This window comes from Salvelinus namaycush, chromosome 5, assembly GCF_016432855.1.
Source record: "Salvelinus namaycush isolate Seneca chromosome 5, SaNama_1.0, whole genome shotgun sequence".
Lineage (NCBI taxonomy): Eukaryota > Metazoa > Chordata > Actinopteri > Salmoniformes > Salmonidae > Salvelinus > Salvelinus namaycush.
Genome location: NC_052311.1, coordinates 46,372,919 through 46,392,828, shown reverse-complemented (window position 1 = coordinate 46,392,828; position 19,910 = coordinate 46,372,919). Strand labels below are relative to the sequence as shown.

The window sequence follows — 19,910 nt, the reverse complement described above, 5'->3', positions numbered from 1 at the left end:
TGTGTGTGTGTGTGTGTGTGTGTGTGTGTGTGTGTGTGTGTGTGTGTGTGTGTGTGTGTGTGTGTGTGTGTGTGTGTGTGTGTGTGTAGGCCAGTGGTCCGCTGACTGGCTGGCTTTTTAAAATGTGTTGTTCTGATAACTGAGCAGCAATTTAAGCTGTGGATTTCCTTGTTAGCAGACAGATGATGTATTATGTCGTGTTCCACAGCCTGACTTCTTTAATGGGCAAAATTAGAGAAAAGCTTAATGGTGTTGGAGCTTGGAGGCTGCCAGAGACATCTAGCTGTGTGGAGCATCCATTCCCTTACATGGATAAAGCCAATATATTCTAGCCTGCCGGTCTCTTTGACTCAGTAAAGACTTTTGCCGTCACGTTGCCATAGGAAAACGAGGGGTGCCAAAGTGAGCGACAAATTCGCTTGTCAGTGTACTAGGGAGTTTTGTCAAACACCACATAACAGCTCCATATTGTTCTTACTGCATAGTGACGCACACACTGTTACCCCTGTCGAGTTTGGTGTGGCCAACGTTTAAAAATAAATACCTATTTATTTCTGTCGAGGCTTTGTGAAGTAGGGATGTAACATTATTGTCAAGCCTCAGTCCCTAGCGTCAGTATTTGCTGCTCACGGACATACAGGTACTCCAACACAGATCTAGGATCAGCTTCCACCTCCTCCAATCCACACCTGGCAAAAAAAAAAAACTGACCATAAATCAGCATCTAGAGCAACTTTATTCTACACCTGGGTCGTGTTTATTAGGCACCAAATGGAAGGAATATCATTTGATCTCTGAGGAATTAAGCTAATTGATTACACCCAAATTGGCCATTTAAATTTATAGTATTCATGTAATTTCCAATAAATATAGTACCTAACATTCAATTTGGACCATAATTATTTCTGACAATGAGTAAGACATGAGGAATCCAATAAAATTATCAACAGTCACTCACAGACCACAGACACCAATCCCACCCCAACAAACAGTATACAGTATCAGCTCTCTGTCTGACAAGTAGTATGGAACTGCTGCTTGTGGTATTGCTTCTTCAACCTTTGTGAATCTGTTGATGGTTTTATTTCCCAATGAAGTCGCTTGCATTCTTTACCATAAATGATTGTGAAGGTACCAAGTTTTTCCCACTGTTCCTGCTGCTGCCACCACACCATTTTCATCTCATCATGAGCAAAAGCTATTGGTTTTCTACCCAAAGTTGAAAATTAAATATTGTGATCCATTTGTGACCAACCGGCTCGATTCGGTCTTAAGTAGCAACATTTGAAATTCTGTAGAAACTCAGAGCAAGCAAATGGTATATCATACACTACAGTTGAGGAACAATGGGAATGAAATAACACATATGGAATCATGTAGTAAGCAAAAATGTGAAATAACACATATGGAATCATGTAGTAAGCAAAAATGTGTATATTTTATATTTGAGATTCTTCAAAGTAACCACGATCTGCCTTGATGACAGCTTTGCACATTCTCTCAACCAGCTTCATGAGGTAGTCACCTCGAATGCATTTCAATTAACAGGTGTGCCTTGTTAAAAGTTAATTTGTGGAATTTCTTTCCTTCTTAATGCGTTTGAGCCAGTTGTGTTGTGACAAGCTAGTGGTGGTACACAGAAGATAGCCCTATTTGGTAAAAGACTAACTCCATATTATGTCAAGAACAGCTCAAATAAGCAAAGGGAAATGACAGTCCGTCATTACTTTAAGACATGAAGGTCAGTCAATCCGGAAAATGTCTTTGGTCTGATGAGTCCAAATTTGAGATTTTTGGTTCCAACCGCCATGTCTTTGTGAGACGCAGAGTAGGTGAACGGATGATCTCTGCATGTGTGGTTCACACCGTGAAGCATGGAGGAGGAGGTGTGGGGTTGCTTTGCTGGTGACACAGTCAGGGATTTATTTAGAATTCAAGGCACACTTAACAAGCATGGCTACCACAGCATTCGGCAGCGATACGCCATCCCATCTCGTTTGCGCTTAGTGGGACTACCATTTATTTTTCAACAGGACAATGACCCAACACACCTCCAGGCTGTGTAAGGGCTATTTGACCAATAAGGAGAGTGATAGAGTGCTGCATCAGATGACCTGGCCTCCACAATCACCCAACCTCAACCCAATTGAGATGGTTTGGGATGAGTTGGACCGCAGAGTGAAGGAAAAGCAGCCAACAAGTGCTCAGCATATATGGAAACTCCTTCAAGACTGTTGGAAAAGCATTCCAGGTGAAGCTGGTTGAGAGAATGCCAAGAGTTTGCAAAGCTGTCATCAAGGCAAAGGGTGGCAACTTTGAAGAATTTGTTTAACACTTTGTTGGTTACTACATGATTCCATATGTGTTATTTCATAGTTTTGATGTATTCATTATTATTTTACAATGTAGAAAATAGTAAAAATAAAGAAAAACCCTTGAATGAGTAGGTGTGTCCAAACTTTTGACTGGTACTGTATATATCTGAAAATGTAGCTAGCTAGACTCTCTTACCCATGTACATGGATGAACGCTTCTCCCTCTCTGTCATGGATGCCATGGTTGCCCTTAGTTTGAAGAGGTATTTGTATTAGGGATCCCGATTACTTACACTTCCTGGGGTCCAAACATATTAAAGTACTTACATTACATATACAACAAAAGATAAAACAGTATATCATATAACATTATTACACCACTACATATCTACAATACAAAATGTTTAATACCACCATACAACAATATCACAATGTATGCGTATGCATGTGTTTGTACCTTTGTGTGTGTCTCTTCACAGTCCCCGTTGTTCCATAAGGTGTATTTCTACCTGTTTTTTAAATCTGATTCTACAGCGTGCATTAGTTACCTGATTTGGAATAGAGTTCCATGTAGTCATGGCTCTATGTTGTACTGTGCGCCTCCCATAGTCTGTTCTAGACTTGGGTACTGTGAAGAGACCTCTGGTGGCATGTCTTGTGGGGTATGCATGGGTGTCCACGCTTTGTGCAAGTAATTTAAACAGACAGCTCAGTACATTTAGCTTGTCAACACCTCTTACAAAAACAAGTAGTGATGAAGTCAATCTCTCTTCCACTTTGAGCCATGAGAGATTAATATGCATGTCATTAATGTTAGCTCTCCGTGTACTTTTAAGGGCCAGACGTTCTGCCCTGTTCTGAGCCAACTGCAGTTTTCCTAAATCCCTCTTTGTGGCACCTGACCACACTACTGAACAGTAGTCCAGGTGCGACAAAACTAGGGCCTGTAGGACCTGCCTTGTTGATAGTGATGTTAAGAAGGCAGAGCAGCCTTAGCTACTGTTGTATCAATATGTTTTGACAGTTTACAATCCAGGTTTACTCCAAGCAGTTTAGTCACCTCTACTTGCTCAATTTCCACATTATTCATTACGAGATGTAGTTGAGGTTTTGTAACGGCAGTCCTCCTCCTCTTCATCTGAAGAGGAGGAGTATTGAGGGAACCAAGGCGCAGCGTAGTGAAATGACATATTTTATTAATGAAAACACGAACTTGACTAAACTAACAAAACAACAAACGGTGTAGACAGACCTAAACGACGAACTTACATAAAACAAGAAGAACGCACGAATAGGAAAACATAGACTACACAAACCGAACAAACCGTAAACAGTCCCGCGTGGTGTACAGACACAGACACGGAAGACAATCACCCACAACGAACACTGTGACAACGCCTACCTAAATATGACTCTTAATTAGAGGAACGCCAAACACCTGCCTCTAATTAAGAGCCATACCAGGCTACCCAAAACCAACACAGAAACAGAAAACATAGAATGCCCACCCAACCTCACGTCCTGACCAACTAACACACATACCAAACTAACATAAATAGGTCAGGAACGTGACATAACCCCCCCCATAAGGTGCGAACACCGGGCGCACCAGCACAAAGTCTAGGGGAGGGTCTGGGTGGGCATCTGACCACGGTGGTGGCTCAGGCTCCGGGCGAGGTCCCCACCCCACCATAATCCATCCTAGCCTCCATCTCCCCCTAAGAATGTCCACCCTCCTTTTACCCCCACAAAATCTTCTTAGTAACATCACTGATAGGGACAGCACCGGGACAGAGAGATTGATCAAGACAGAGGGATAGCACCAGACAGAGGGATAGATAAGAATAAAGAGGTAGATCAAGATAGAGAGGGAGATCATGATAGAGGGGCAACTCCGGACTGAAAGGCAGCTCCGGACAGAGAGACAGCTCTGGACTGAGGGGCAGTTCTGGGTATATAGCCTTTTCTGGCTGAAGGGCAGCTCATGGCTGACTGACGAATCTGGACGCTCATGGCAGGCTGACGGCTCTCGACGCTCATGGCAGGCTGACGGCTCTCGACGCTCATGGCAGGCTGACGGCTCTCGACGCTCATGGCTGGCTGACGGCTCTCGACGCTCATGGCTGGCTGACGGCTCTCGACGCTCATGGCTGGCTGACGGCTCTCGACGCTCATGGCTGGCTGACGGCTCTCGACGCTCATGGCTGGCTGACGGCTCTCGACGCTCATGGCTGGCTGACGGCTCTCGACGCTCATGGCTGGCTGACGGCTCTCGACGCTCATGGCTGGCTGACGGCTCTCGACGCTCATGGCTGGCTGACGGCTCTCGACGCTCATGGCTGGCTGACGGCTCTCGACGCTCATGGCAGGCTGACGGCTCTCGACGCTCATGGCAGGCTGACGGCTCTGGACGATCCTGTCCGGCTGACGGCTCTGGCAGATCCTGTCCGGTTGGCGGCTCTGGCAGATCCTGTCCGGTTGGCGGCTCTGGCAGATCCTGTCCGGTTGGCGGCTCTGGCAGATCCTGTCTGGTTGGCGGCTCTGGCAGATCCTGTCTGGTTGGCGGCTCTGGCAGATCCTGTCTGACGGACGGCTCTAGCGGCTCCTGTCTGGCGGGCGGCTCTAGCGGCTCCTGTCTGGCGGACGGCTCTGTAGGCTCATGGCAGACGGGCGGCTTTGCAGGCTCATGGCAGACGGGCGGCTTTGCAGGCTCATTGCAGACGGATGGCTCAGACGGCGCTGGGGAGACGGATGGCTCAGATGGCGCTGGTGAGACGGATGGCTCAGATGGCGCTGGTGAGACGGATGGCTCAGATGGCGCTGGTGAGACGGATGGCTCAGATGGCGCTGGTGAGACGGATGGCTCTGGCCGGATAATGCGCACTGTAGACCTGGTGCGTGGTGCCGGAACTGGAGGCACCGGGCTAAGGACACGCACCTTCATACTAGTGCGGGGAGCAGGGACAGGGCACACTGGACTCTCAAAGCCCACTCTATACCTGGTGCGTGGTACCGGCACTGGTGGCACCGGGCTGAGGACAAGCACATCAGGATTAGTAGGGGGAGAAGAAACAGTGTGTACAGGGCTCTGGAGACGCACTGGAGGCTTAGTGCGTGGTGCCGGAACTGGAGGCACCGAACTGGATACACGCACTACAGGGAGAGTGCGTGGAGGAGGAACAGGGCTCAGGAGACGCACTGGTAGCCTAGTGCGTAGTGTAGGCACTGTAGGTACTAGGCTGGGGCGGGGAGGTGGCGCCGGAAATACCGGACCGTGGAGGCGTACTGGCACTCTTGAGCATTGAGCCTGCCCAACCTTACCTGGTTGAATACTCCCGGTCGCCCGACCAGTGCGGGGAGGTGGAATAACCCGCACCGGCCTATGTAGGCGAACCGGGGAAACCATGCGTAAGGCAGGTGCCATGTATGCCGGCCCAAGGAGACGCACTGGAGACCAGACGCGTTGAGCCGGCCTCATGACACCTGGCTCAATACCCAATCTAGCCCTACCAGTGCGGGGAGGTGGAATAACCCGCACTGGGCTATGCACTCGTACAGGAGACACCGTGCGCTCTACTGCGTAACACGGCGCCTGCCCGTACTCCCGCTCTCCACGGTAAGCCTGGGAAGTGGGCGCAGGTCTCCTACCTGCCCTTGGCCCACTACCTCTTAGCCCCCCCCCAAGAAATTTTTGGGTGTTACTCACGGGCTTTTTGGGCTTCCGTGCCAGACGCGTTCCCTCATAATCTCCGGTAGCCTCTGCTCTCCTCAGTGCCTCCAGCTGTTCCCATGGGAGGCGATCCCTACCAGCCAGGATCTCCTCCCATGTGTAGCAACCCTTACCGTCCAATATATCGTCCCATGTCCATTGCTCCTTCTTTTCCTGTCCCTTACTCCGTTGAGTTTTCCCTTGCCGCTTGGTCCTAGCGTGGTGGGTGATTCTGTAACGGCAGTCCTCCTCCTCTTCATCTGAAGAGGAGGAGTATTGAGGGAACCAAGGCGCAGCGTAGTGAAATGACATATTTTATTAATGAAAACACGAACTTGACTAAACTAACAAAACAACAAACGGTGTAGACAGACCTAAACGACGAACTTACATAAAACAAGAAGAACGCACGAATAGGAAAACATAGACTACACAAACCGAACAAACCGTAAACAGTCCCGCGTGGTGTACAGACACAGACACGGAAGACAATCACCCACAACGAACACTGTGACAACGCCTACCTAAATATGACTCTTAATTAGAGGAACGCCAAACACCTGCCTCTAATTAAGAGCCATACCAGGCTACCCAAAACCAACACAGAAACAGAAAACATAGAATGCCCACCCAACCTCACGTCCTGACCAACTAACACACATACCAAACTAACATAAATAGGTCAGGAACGTGACAGGTTTAGAGTTTAGTGAATGATTTGTCCCAACAAAAAAAAAATGCTTTTAGTTTTGGAAATATTTAGGACTAACCTTTTCCTTGCTACCCATTCTGAAACTAACTGCAGCTCTTTGTTAGGTCGTTGCTGTAAATGAGAACGTGTTCTCAGTCCACTTACCTGGTAAAATAACAGATAAATAAAATAAAACATTTAAAAAAGTGTTTCAGTCATTTCAGTTGCTGTAGTAGCTGACGTGTATAGTGTTGAGTCATCCTCATACATAGACACACTGGCTTAACTCAAAGCCAGTGGCATGTCATTAGTAAAGATAGAAAAAAGTAAGGGGCCTAAACAGCTACCCTGGTGAATTCCTGATTCTACCTGGATTATGTTTGAGAGTTTTCCATTAAAGAACACCCTCTGTGTTCTGTTAGACAAGTAACTCTTTATCCACATTATAGCAGGGGGTGTAAAGCCATAACACATACGTTTTTTCAGTAAGTGCAAGTGCTGTGCTTGTTGCGTGTCCTTCCCTATAAGTGTGCTGAAAGTCTGATGTCAATTTGTTTACTGTGAAATAGCATTGTATCTGGTCAAACACCATTTTTTCCAGAAGTTTACTAAGGGTTGGTAACAGGCTGATTGGTCGGCTATTTGAAGGGCTTTACTATTCTTGGGTAGCGGAATGACTTTAGATTCCCTCCAGGCCAGAGGGCACACACTTTCTAGTAGGCTTAAATTGAAGACGTGGCCAATAGGAGTGGCAATATCGTCCGCTCTTGTCCTCAGTAATTTTCCGTTCAGATTGTCAGACCCCGGTGGCTTGTCATTGTTGATAGACAACAATAAAGACAAGAATTGTACTTCTGAATTCCACACTGACTACGGAATTCAGAAGTACAATTCTTGTCTTTCATAATTTAGTCAGATATGCTTGTATGTGTACTGTCAGTGTTTGTTGCTAGCACGTCATACCTAAGTTTGCATATCTTGCCAATGAAAAGTCTTTCAAGTACTTGACAACATCAGTGGATTTTGTGATGAATGAGCCATCTGATTCAATCAACGATGGAGCCGAGTTTGCCTTTTTGCTGTAGACTGTAGACAGGGGTTTCATACAACAGGCTTCTTTCTGTGTGTTCTCTTTTCGACTTCCTTCGCATATTTGCAATCAAACACTAGAATTTTCTCCATCTCCCTAGCTATCATACTCTGCTTCCACTGGGCATTCCACTGATTTCAAAACTCTGTCCTGCAGAAAGTGGAGCGCAACACTATTGCAGTTATTTGTGATATATTTTTAAAAAGCTGCGTTAGAAAGTATGACCAACACATACTGAGCAGCCATAGACAGATAGACAGAAGCGTGCTACATGGCAGACCAATCTGAACTCATCTCTTGGCATGTCCAGCCCATCCATTATCTCAGCCTTTTCCATGGCTTTTTCCATGGCTAAACCAACTAGGCTCGTAATTTAACAATTTTATTCGTATTTACAGATGGCATACAAGTTTGTTATTAATGCACATGAAAGTTCAGATGTTTCAGAATGCACTTCTGACCAAAAAAATTATGTTTATATTCAAATAACTCTCCTGTGAAGTAGTGACGTGCGACATATGCCTAGTTTCCTGAAGCGAGTCACATTTAATAAACACAAGAGACCAGAAAAATTTATAAAAGGGTGTGGTGGCAGTATTAGCAACAGTGGCATCTAGTGGGCAAAACTTGGTACTTTCACACTAATTGATTTAATTGACACTGAACAAACGCACATCTCAGCCTGTGATAACCTCTGGCTTCTATCCTTTGACCCTGTCCTTTGTCCAATCAGATGGTCTAATGAGTGAGGGGGAGTTCCTGGACATAACAGAGATCAAGCGGCATCAGGCGGAGGAGTTTGAGTGCATCACCAACAACGGAGTGACGCAGCCCGACATACGCAAAGTCAAGGTCACCGTCAACTGTGAGTGTCCCTACAAACCAAAAACACATGCATGCACTCACATACACAGACACACAGAAACAGTCACAGACACAGACACCCCACACATAGTATACCTCCCATAAGACAATACTATACTGACCAAAAATATAAACATGCAACAATTTAAAGTATTTTACTGAGTTACAGTTCAGATGAGGAAATCAGTCAATGGAAATAACTTAATTCGGCCCTAATCTATGGATTTCACATGACTGGTTACAGATACCGTAAAAAAAAAATGGGCCTCAGGATCTCGTCGCGGTATTTTTATGCATTCAAATTGACAATAGTTGTCCGTAGATTAAGCCTGCCCATACCATAACCCCACTGCATCCATGGGGCATTCTGTTCGCAATGTTGACATCAGCAAACCACTCGCCTACTCAACGCCATACACATGGTCTGTGGTTGGGAGGCCGGTTGGACATACTACCAAAATCTCTATAACGACTTATGGTAGAGAAATGAACAATCAATGATTTGTCAACAACTCTGGTGGACAATCCTGCAATCAGCATGCCAATTGCACGCTCGCTCAAAACATGAGATATCTGTGGCATTGTGTTGTGTGCCAAAACTGCACATTTTAGAGTGGCCTTTTATTGTCCCCAGCACAAGGTGCACATGTGTAATGATCGTGCTGTTTAATCAGCTTCTTGATATGCCACACCTGTCAGGTGGATGGATTATTTTGTGCACAAAATTTGAGAGAAATAAGCTTTTTGTGCATATGGAACATTTCTGGGATCTTTAATTTGAGCTCAAGAAACATGGGACCATCACTTTATATGTTGCATTTATATTTTTATTCAGTGTATGTAAAATATGACTGAATATGTAGGATTCAGTTATGTATCAATATGTATGAATGCAATATCTCAAAAGTTTTAGAACACCTACTCATTCAAGGGTTTTTCTTCTTTATTTTTACTATGTTTTACATTGTAGAATAATGGTGAAGACATCAAAACTATGAAAGATCACATATGGAATCATGTAGTAACCTGCTTTTCCAACAGTATTGAAGGAGTTCCCACATATGCTGAGCACTTGTTGGCTACTTTTTCTTCGCTCTGTGTTCCGACTCATCCCAAACCATCTCAATTTGGTTGAGGTCGGGGGATAGTGGAAGCCAGGTCATCTGATGCAACACTCCATCACTCTCCTCCTTGGTCAAATAGCACTTAAACAGCCTAGGGGTATGTTGGGTCATTGTCCTGTTGAAAAACAAATGATTGTCCCACTAAGCGCAAACCAGATGGGATGGCGTATCGCTGCAGAATGCTGTTGTAGCCATCCTGGTTAAATGTGCCTTGAATTCTAAACAAATCACAGACAGTGTCACCAGCAAAGCACCCCCACACCATAACACCTTCTACTCCATGTTTCACAGTTCACCCACACCGCGTCCCACAAAGACACAGCAGTTGGAACCAAAAAATCGCCAATTTGGACAAAATTCCACCGGTCTAATGTCCTAAGTTCATGGAGACTAAGAGCACCTCCTCCCAGCTGCCCACTGCACTGAGGCTGTCACCACCGATAAATTGAGAATTTCAATAAGCATTTTTCTACGGCTGGCCATGCTTTCCACCTGGCTACCCCTACCCCGGTCAACAGCCCTGCACCCCCCACAGTAACTTGCCCAAGCCGCCCCCATTTCTCCTTCACCCAAATCCAGATAGCTGATGTTCTGAAAGAGCTGCAAAATCTGGACCCCTACAAATCAGCCGGGCTAGACAATCTGGACCCTCTCTTTCTAAAATGATCCGCCGAAATTGTTGCAACCCTTATTACTAGCCTGTTCAACCTCTCTTTCGTATTGTCTGAGATCCCCAAAGATTGGAAAGCTGCCGCGGTCATCCCCCTCTTCAAAGGGGGAGACACTCTAGACCCAAACTGCTACAGACCTATATCTATCCTACCCTGCCTTTGTAAGGTCTTCGAAAGCCAAGTTAAAAACAGATCACCGACCATTTCGAATCCCATCGGACCTTCCCCGCTATTCAATCTGGTTTCCGAGCTGGTCATGGGTGCACCTCAGCCACGCTCAAGGTCCCTTAACGATATCATAACCGCCATTGATAAGAGACAATACTGTGCAGCTGTATTCATCGACCTGACCAAGGCTTTCGACTCTGTCAGTCACCACATTCTTATCGGCAGACTCAACAGCCTTGGTTTCTCAAATGACTGCCTTGTCTGGTTCACCAACTACTTCTCAGACAGAGTTCAGTGTGTCAAATCAGAGGGCCTGCTGTCCGGACCTCTGGCAGTCTCTATGGGGGTGCCACAGGTTTCAATCCTCAGGCCGACTCTTTTCTCTGAATACATCAATGATGTCACTCTTGCTGCTGGTGATTCTCTGATCCACCTCTATGCAGACGACACCATTCTGTATACTTCTGGCCCTTCTTTGGACACTGTGTTAACTAACCTCCAGACGAGCTTCAATGCCATACAACTCTCCTTCCATGGCCTCCAACTGCTCTGAAATGCAAGTAAAACTAAATGCATGCTCTTCAACCGATCGCTGCCCATACCTGCCCGTCCGTCCAACATCACTACTCTGGACGGTTCTGACTTAGAATATGTGGACAACTACAAATACCTAGGTGTCTGGTTAGACTGTAAACTCTCCTTCCAGACTCACATTAAGCATCTCCAATCCAAAATTAAATCTCGAATTGGCTTCCTATTTCACAACAAAGCATCCTTCACTCATGCTGCCAAACATATCCTTGTAAAACTGACTATCCTCCCAATCTTTGACTTCGGCGATATCATTTACAAAATAGCCTCCAACACTCTACTCAGCAAATTGGATGCAGTCTATCACAGTGCCATCCGTTTTGTCACCAAAGCCCCATATACTACCCACCACTGCGACCTGTATGCTCTCGTTGGCTGGCCCTCGCTTCATATTCGTCGCCAAACCCACTGGCTCCAGGTCATCTATAAGTCTTTGCTAGGTAAAGCCCTGCCTTATCTCAGCTCACTGGTCACCATAGCTGCACCCACCCGTAGCACACGCTCCAGCAGGTATATTTCATTGGTCACCCCCAAAGCCAATTCCTCCTTTGGCCACCTTTCCTTCCAGTTCTCTGCTGCCAATGACTGGAACGAACTGCAAAAATCACTGAAGCTGGAGGCTCATATCTCCCTCGCTAGCTTTAAGAACCAGCTGTCAGAGCAGCTCACAGTTCACTGCACCTGTACATAGCCCATCTGTAAATAGCCCATCCAACTACCTCATCCCCATACTGTTATTTATTTGATTTATTTTGCTCCTTTGCACCCCAGTAGCTCTACTTGCACACTCATCTTCTGCACATCTATCAATCCAGTGTTTAATTGCTATATTGTAATTATTTCGCCACTATGGCCTATTTATTGCCTTACCTCCCTTATCGTACTACATTTGCACACACTGTATATTTACTTTTTCTATTGTATTATTGACTGTATGTTTGTTTATTCCATGTGTAACTCTGTGTTGTTGTTTGTGTCGCACTGCTTTGCTTTATCTTGGCCAGGTCGCAGTTGTAAATGAGAAGTTGTTCTCAACTAGCCTACCTGGTTAAATAAAGGTGAAATAAAAATTAAATTAAAAACACAGTCTCCTCTAAACGTTTGATTTTGAGATGTGTCTGTTACTTGAATTCTGTGAAGCATTTATTTGGGTTGCAATTTCTGAGGCTGGTAACTCTAATAAGCATATCCTCTGCAGCAAAGGTAACTCTGGGCCTTCCATTCTTGTGGCGGTCCTCATGAGAGCCAGTTTCATCATAGCGCTTGATGGTTTTTGCAACTAAATTTGAAACTTTCAAAGTTCTTGAAATTTTCCGTATTGTCTGATCTTCATGTCTTAAATGAATGATAGACTGTCGTTTCTCTTTGCTTATTTGAGCCTTTCTTACCATAATATGGACTTGGTCTTTTACCAAATAAGGATATCTTCTGTATTCCCCCCCCCCCCACCTTGTCACAACACAACTGATTAGCTTAAACCCATTAAGAAGGAAAGAAATTCCACAAATTAACTTTAATAAGGCACACCTGACTACCTCATGAAGCTCGTTGAGAGAATGCCAAGAGTGTGCAAAGCTGTCATCAAGGCAAATGGTGGCTACTTTGAAGAGTCTGAAATATCAAATATATTTGGACACGTTTTTGGTTACTACATGATTCCATATGTGTTATTTCATAGTTTTGATGTCTTCACTGTTATTCTACAATGTAGAAAATATAAAAAATGAAGAAAAACCCTTGAATGAGTAGGTGTTCTAAAACTTTTGGCCGGTAGTGTATGTCTTAATAATTTTATGTCATGTATTTATCAACCTCAACCTTTCTCGACCTTGAAGGTAACTGAGCCTTTCTTTGTCTGAGCTTAACTTTTAATCACTATCGTTGTGTACATATGTTAAAGATTTCTCCCACTTCTCCCTCCTTCTCCCTTGTTCAGACCCTCCCATGATCACAGACGTGAAGAACATGCCAGCCCAGCTGGGCAAAACGGCCATTTTGCGCTGTGAGGCCATGGCAGTACCCACGGCCTCCTTTGAGTGGTACAGAGACGACCGCAGGTAAGAAAAATACCTCCTCCTTCTCCTCCTTTTCCTTCACTTTTTCTCTAATCGGACGGTTTTGCTAGCACAGGCTGGAATATGTTCCAGGATTCATCCAATGGCATTGAGGAGTATACCACCTCAGTCACCGGCTTCATAAATAAGTGCATCAACGATGTCGACCCCACAGTGACTATAAGTACATATCCAAACCAGAATGAATAGATTACAGGCAATATCCGCACTGAGCTAAAGGCTAGAGCTGCCGGACGCTTATAAGAAGTCCCGCTATGCCCTCAGACGAACCATCAAACAGGATGTGGCGCGAGCCTACCAGACGGGCCTTCTATGCTCGCATCGAGGCAAGCAACAGTGAAGCATGCATGAGAGCACCAGCTGTTCAGGACGACTGTGTGATCACGCTCTCCGTAACCGATGTGAGCAAGACCTTTAAACTGGTCAACATGTAGGTTGCATCACCGCCTGGTATATTAACTGCTGGGGCCAAGCTTCCTGCCATCCAGGACCTATATACTAGGCGGTGTCAGAGGAAGGCCCCAAAAATTAACAAAGACTCCAGTCACCCAAGTCATGGACATTTCTCTCTGCTACCGCACGATAAGCGGTACCGGAGTGCCAAGTCTAGGTCCAAAAGGCTCCTTAACAGCTTCTACCCCCAAGCCATAAGACTGCCAAGCAACTAATCAAATAGCTACCCGGACTATTTGCTTTGACCCCCCCCCCCCCCCCCCACACTGCTGCTACTCGCTGTTTATTATCTATGCATAGTCACTTTACACCTACCCTAATGTACAAATTACCTAGTAAATATTTTCTTTACTCTATTTTCTTAAAACTGCAATGTTGGTTAAGGGCTTGTAAGTAAGCATTTCACGGTAAGGTGTACACCTGTTGTATTTGGCGCATCTGACAAATAACATTTGATTTGATTTGATTTAATAGGTTAGGTAGATTTTTTTCCTTTATTGCTAACACATCCTTTCAGATATAAACAAAGGTATTTCTCTCTCTCTCGCTCTCTCTCTCAAATAACACATTCCCCCTCCTCTCTGTCACTACCTCATCTGACAATTCTAATTGTCAAAATTTAACAGCACTTAAATCTACAATACTTGTTGTGCCCCATTAGACGGTTATCTCTCTCCCTTTCTCTGTCTCGCTTTTTTTTCTCTCCCCCATGGCACTTTGTTTAAATTTGAAAGGATTGGGTAAGGGTAACCAAAAAGCTGAGCTTTTACCATATTACTCATTGCAATCCAATCCTTTGCTGTCAAGAGAGAGAGAGAACACAGAAAAGAGAGCGAGAGGGGGGTGGGAGAGAGAGAACACAGTCTAATGGGGCACACCAGGAAGTATTGTAGGTTTAAGTGCTATTAGATTTTTATTGGAATTGTCAGGTAAGGTAGTGACAGAGTGGAGGGGGAATGTGTTTTTCTGAGATCTCTGGGGAGAATATAGTAACAGTTTCCTGTTAAGGTAGATTTAATGTTCTCTCTCTGTCTCTCTCGATGGCAAAGGATTGGATTGTAATAAGTAATATGGTAAAAACTCAGCTCTGTATTGGTAACACTTACCCAATCCTTTCAAATATAAACAAAATACCATGGGAGAGAGAGAGAAAAAAAGAGAGTGAGAGAGAAAAAAAGAGAGAGAGCGAGAGAAAGAAAGAGAGAGAGAGAGAGAGCGCAGTCTAATAGGGCACACCCGGAAGTATTGTAGATTTAATAGCTGTTAGATTTTGACAATTAGAATTGTCAGGTGAGGTAGTGACAGAGAGGAGGGGGCTTGTAAGTAAGCATTTCACGGTAAGGTCTACACTTGTTGTATTTGGCGTATGTGACAAATAACATTTGATTTGATTTAATAGTTTAGGTAGATTTTTTCCTGTATTTTTTCCTGTACATCCTTTCAGATATAAACAAAGTTATTTCTCTCTCTCCCTCTCTCCGTCTGTCGCTCTCCCACCCCCCCACTCTACCCCTCTTTCTCTATCTACCTCCCCCCTCTCTCTCTCTCTCTGTCTCGCCCTCTCTCTCTATCTCGCCCAACTCACTCCCTCTCTCCATTCTCTCTCTCTCTGTATCAGGCCGGTAGAGAGCGATAATACTCTGAGGATCAAGAACGAGAAGACGCGCTCACTGCTTCTCTTCACCAACGTGACGGACAAACACTTTGGCAACTACACCTGTTTTGCCTCCAACAGGCTGGGAGCCTCCAACGCCAGCATGCTGCTCTTCCGTGAGTCTCTTAAAGCATTCACACAAATACACCCACATACTTAAGCATGCATACGTACACACAGCTAGCCACATGCAAACACACACTCATGCATGCATACCACAGGAGGTTGGTGGCACCTGAATTGGGGAGGACGGGCTTGTGGTAATAACTGGAGAAGACAGAGTGGAATGGCATCAAATACATCAAACACATGGTTTGCATGTGTTTGATGCCATTCCATTCGCTCCATTCCGGACATTATTATGAGCGGTCCTCCCCTCAGCAGCCACCTGTGATGCATACACACACAGACGTCCATACATGTGTCTAAGCTCATTCTACTTCACTCAATCACACAAGTAGTCAAATGTGCATGCACACATACTTAGAGAAGCAAGCCAATGCAAACATACACCTAGTCACACACTGCATTGTCCCATCCCCATCTCTCTTCCTTTCCCTGCTCACGGGGTTGGATTTCCTCATCCCCCTTCCTCCTTCCGTCTTTCCATCTCTTTATTTGCCACCCCATTACGCCAAAGAGCTTTTCTCCTCCATTTCTCCCTCTGTTCTGTCCTGTTCTGCTACCCCAGGAAGTTGTCGTTTCTCTCCTTCTCGCTCCTCCCGTCTCGCATTAGCCCTCCCCAATGAGCGATTTCCAACACTGTGTTCTCTCTCTCCCTCTATCCCTCCCTCTCTCCCGCCTTCCACACTCTGGCATTGCCATCTTAAGTGAGCCCCTTCATCTCCTCCCTTTCTCCTCTTTTATTCCCTCGTTCTGCTGTTTCCTCGGCAAGTCTCCCTCCAATGACTCACCCCCAGCCAGTCAGTCTCATACATCCTTCTGCTCCGCCTTTCTCCATTTCTTCCATGCCGCCTCTGTGTCTTATCTCTCCCATCATTTGTCCTTCTCCTCTCCTCTTTTCACCTACTCTTCCCCCTTTCATCATTATAACAAGCTGGGTCTGAACCGTCTGTACGAATGGGACACAGACTGATAATCAAACCACTCTGACTAATATCAGATAGCTTCGGGGATGGTTTTACTCTCTGTCCCTGTCATTGCAGTCAGACTTCATTCCTATCCCAAAATGTTTTACCTCTTTTGACTTGTAGCTTATGTTTTCTCTGGTTGTTTCCTTTTTCCCTTACGAATTCTTCTCCACTCTTTCTTCCCTCGGTTTCCTCTCTCCTTCCGGTGCCTGTCCTTCTCTCCCGGGCCCCTTGACGCAGGGCCGGGAGCCGTGTACGGGCGAGGCGTGGCCGTCAACGTGGGGGTGAGTGCGGGCGTCGGCTTCTGGCTTTGCCTCTCTGTCTCTCTCCTGATGAAGGTCTAAGAGCTTTTCCCGGAAGTCCCGTCCCGCCTGCGGAAGGAAAAAGGAATTTCTTTAATTACGAACCCATCACTGTGAAACAAAAATGATATGCATTATTCCAGGAGCCATTGACGCATCACATCTCACACCCACACCAACTCCCCCCTATTCCTCACCCCACTACCTCCCCCCTTGCTACCTATATTGCCACTATCACCATTACCACTCTCTCTCTTCATCCTGTTTCCAATGAGGGTCACATTGGTGATGTCTATAATGTGTTTATTAAGAATGATAATTGTGATGATGATGATGATGATGATGATGATGATGATGATGATGATGATGATGATGATGATGATGAAAACAGATATTTAACACCAGGATAATACTATTATAAATCTAAATGATGACTGATCTACACTACTGTTGGTCTCATAGACATTTGAAAACTAGGAGTAACAACACTCCTATTTATGGTTGGAACTACTCTATAATAACAATGATTAGTCATTATGATGAGGGTCACGTGACCTTGTTGAAAGCTGTCCATTGGCCCGTTGGCCCTGTGACATTTGACCCTATGATCATACAAGTACCGTTGTATTTTGTTTTTAACCGTGTGGCAGTGTATATGACGCGGCTGCTACGAATGATGTCAAAACACACATGAATGGGCGGTGGGCGGTTCTATATAGTCTTTGCCCTTCTACTGCATCCTTTTGGGGATCTCAACCAAGACGAAGCACGTGAGAAGTCCCCCCCCCCCCCCCCCCCCATCATTAAGGTGGTTTGTGCTCTGTCTCGTGTGTAAATATAATGCAGTGCAGAAGCCATGCCGTTACTAGAGGCAGTCTATCCACATCCAACCCTAATGTGGATCCTAATAAAATATCCTAATAAAATATCCAGCAAAATGACATTACCCATCAGCCTCTATTACAGTTTTCATAACCAGGAAGGGACTGTAGAAATAACAATCGTGTCTCCTGCTTTGAAGGCGTTGACCAGTCATCCTCCTTCCTTGTCGCTTGTTGATAGCATGTACCGGTTAGAGATGTTCCTGTCGTGAAACCTCCCTCCCGCTCCCCCTCCTCCCCTGCACTGTGTCCGTTTTACTCTGCAAGGTTAAACTGCTATAACTTTTTGGGTGTTGATAATAATACTGATGATGTTAATAAGTATTTAAATAAATATGAAAAGTAATTCCATGTGAGAAAAAAAAAGAACACATACTACTCCAGAGCTCATGGCGAGCCGTGTGCAAAAAAATATTTTGTACTTAATCCCTCGGAGAAATCGCACTCGTTGAACTGAACGACAACGACAAAAGACGAAGTTGTAAGGTTTTCAAGTTGTGCTCTTTTTGACAAGGATTTTAAAAACACATCGAAGGTGATCCCGAGGGAGTCTTTTCATCCAAAAGAGTCCACAGTCAATGAAATGTAATATCGTTTGTAAACGTGTATGTATTAAAACCTTTGTTTTCATGCTGTTAACTGTATAATACATAGTGCACATATTACACATATTCAACCAGCTGCCATAGCGTGTCACTCTCCAGACAGACCAGCTCCATAGATAAATGATTTAAAGCGATGTATGTAAAGCAGCGTCCCTGTAAGTCAGTCAGCCCCTGTATGGCAGGACAGGCGCACCAGGAGATAAAGATGTAATTAGCCATTACCTGTGGCTGGATAAGCGACAGGGCCTACACTCCATGCTTCCCCCATGTCCTTCCCGCCAGCCATGGACAGGCCCCATAAATCACGTTCAATCCTGGCCCTGGCAGCATCCTCCTCAAGGACACCCTCGTCCCTGTAAAGCAGACGCGGCGCGTCCTCACAAACCACCACACCTGGGCCCTGATTGAACCCCCCCCCAGGGCTCAATTATCCAGCCACTTTACCTGCACAGATCAACCACTGAGACGTGTGCTATGAGGCTCGATGACACCCCAACCACCCAACCGATGTCTCTCTGTCATGTCCTGCTGTGTCTATGTCTATATGCAAACTCCCCCATAGTGAGCCAACCTGAATGGAGAGGTTGGCTCACACTAGCTGACTGCCCACAATTTCTGTCACCATACAGGAATATGCAGCATCTGTGTTCAGTATTCTGCGAATAGCTGTCATCTTTTTCTGTTTGATTTCATTTTAACCAGCAACATACCCGCTAACTCAGATATAGGAGAGGCATCCAATCTGGTTAATCTGTGCTATGATATTTAAGGGTGCCCCTAACAATCTATTCAAGAATGGAACTGTTTTAGTAATACTATTGTATGAAGTGTGCTAATATTTGAAGAGATGTGAAGCCCTAGCAAGAGTGAATGTTCCCTTTAGCAGGAGGCTAGTCAATGAAAACCAGTTTGTCTCACTGAATATAGTGCGCGATGTGTTCTGTTGATGCCCATTGCTCTATGCAATGTAGTCAGTCACTGGTATGTCTGAAGGGCAACAGACAGACCCACTTGTGTTCATCTTGTTTTGCTCAGACTCACAGGACATTGATTGGTATCGATTTTCAAGCACAAGAGCAGGTTGTTTTGGTCAGTGATTCTGTTTTTCCTTCTTTGTCGTTTTCGATCCCCCTCTCTCACTCACGCTGTCTTTCTGTCTGTCTTCTCTCTTTCACATATTCTGTCTCATGTCAGCACCCAGCTCAATTTTATTAGTGGAATAAACTTCTGTATGTACATACTCTGTCCTTGAAGAAAAACCTAAAAGAAAATAACAAAAAATAACAAAAACATACTGTCATGTTTCTCAATGTGGGTTTGAAAAAAAAGCATGTAAATGTTCGTTTTGGGGGGGATTTTGAAAAACAAAAATCTGTATCTTGTGTTTGGGCTTTAGGCTGGGGGAAAGGCTGGGGGATATGCATTTAAGTTCATGCAATGGAGGGCGATATGTATGGTGGGCATTTGTAATAACCCCAAATGAGTTTGAGTGTCTCCATGAGTTAAATGTGAAAGTTAATCAGACTCTGTGTGGTGCAGAGGACTGGAAATGGGAAAAGGAAGTATGCAGCGAATACACTTCCTTGATGGACAGTGGGAAGAAGCCCAGACTGGTACAGACAAAGC

General features: G+C 45.2%; 1 protein-coding gene across 1 annotated transcript in view; it reads left to right on the top strand.

Annotated features, from left to right (window-relative positions):
• Window positions 1-16,840, top strand: part of iglon5 (IgLON family member 5) — a 45,769-nt gene extending 28,929 nt beyond the window's left edge. The window contains exons 5-8 of the mRNA XM_038992670.1: window positions 8,539-8,670; window positions 13,160-13,280; window positions 15,370-15,521; window positions 16,737-16,840. Coding sequence (XP_038848598.1) covers window positions 8,539-8,670; window positions 13,160-13,280; window positions 15,370-15,521; window positions 16,737-16,840 — 509 coding nt within the window. The remainder of the gene's footprint in view (window positions 1-8,538; window positions 8,671-13,159; window positions 13,281-15,369; window positions 15,522-16,736) is intronic.
• Window positions 16,841-19,910: the final 3,070 nt, after the last annotated feature.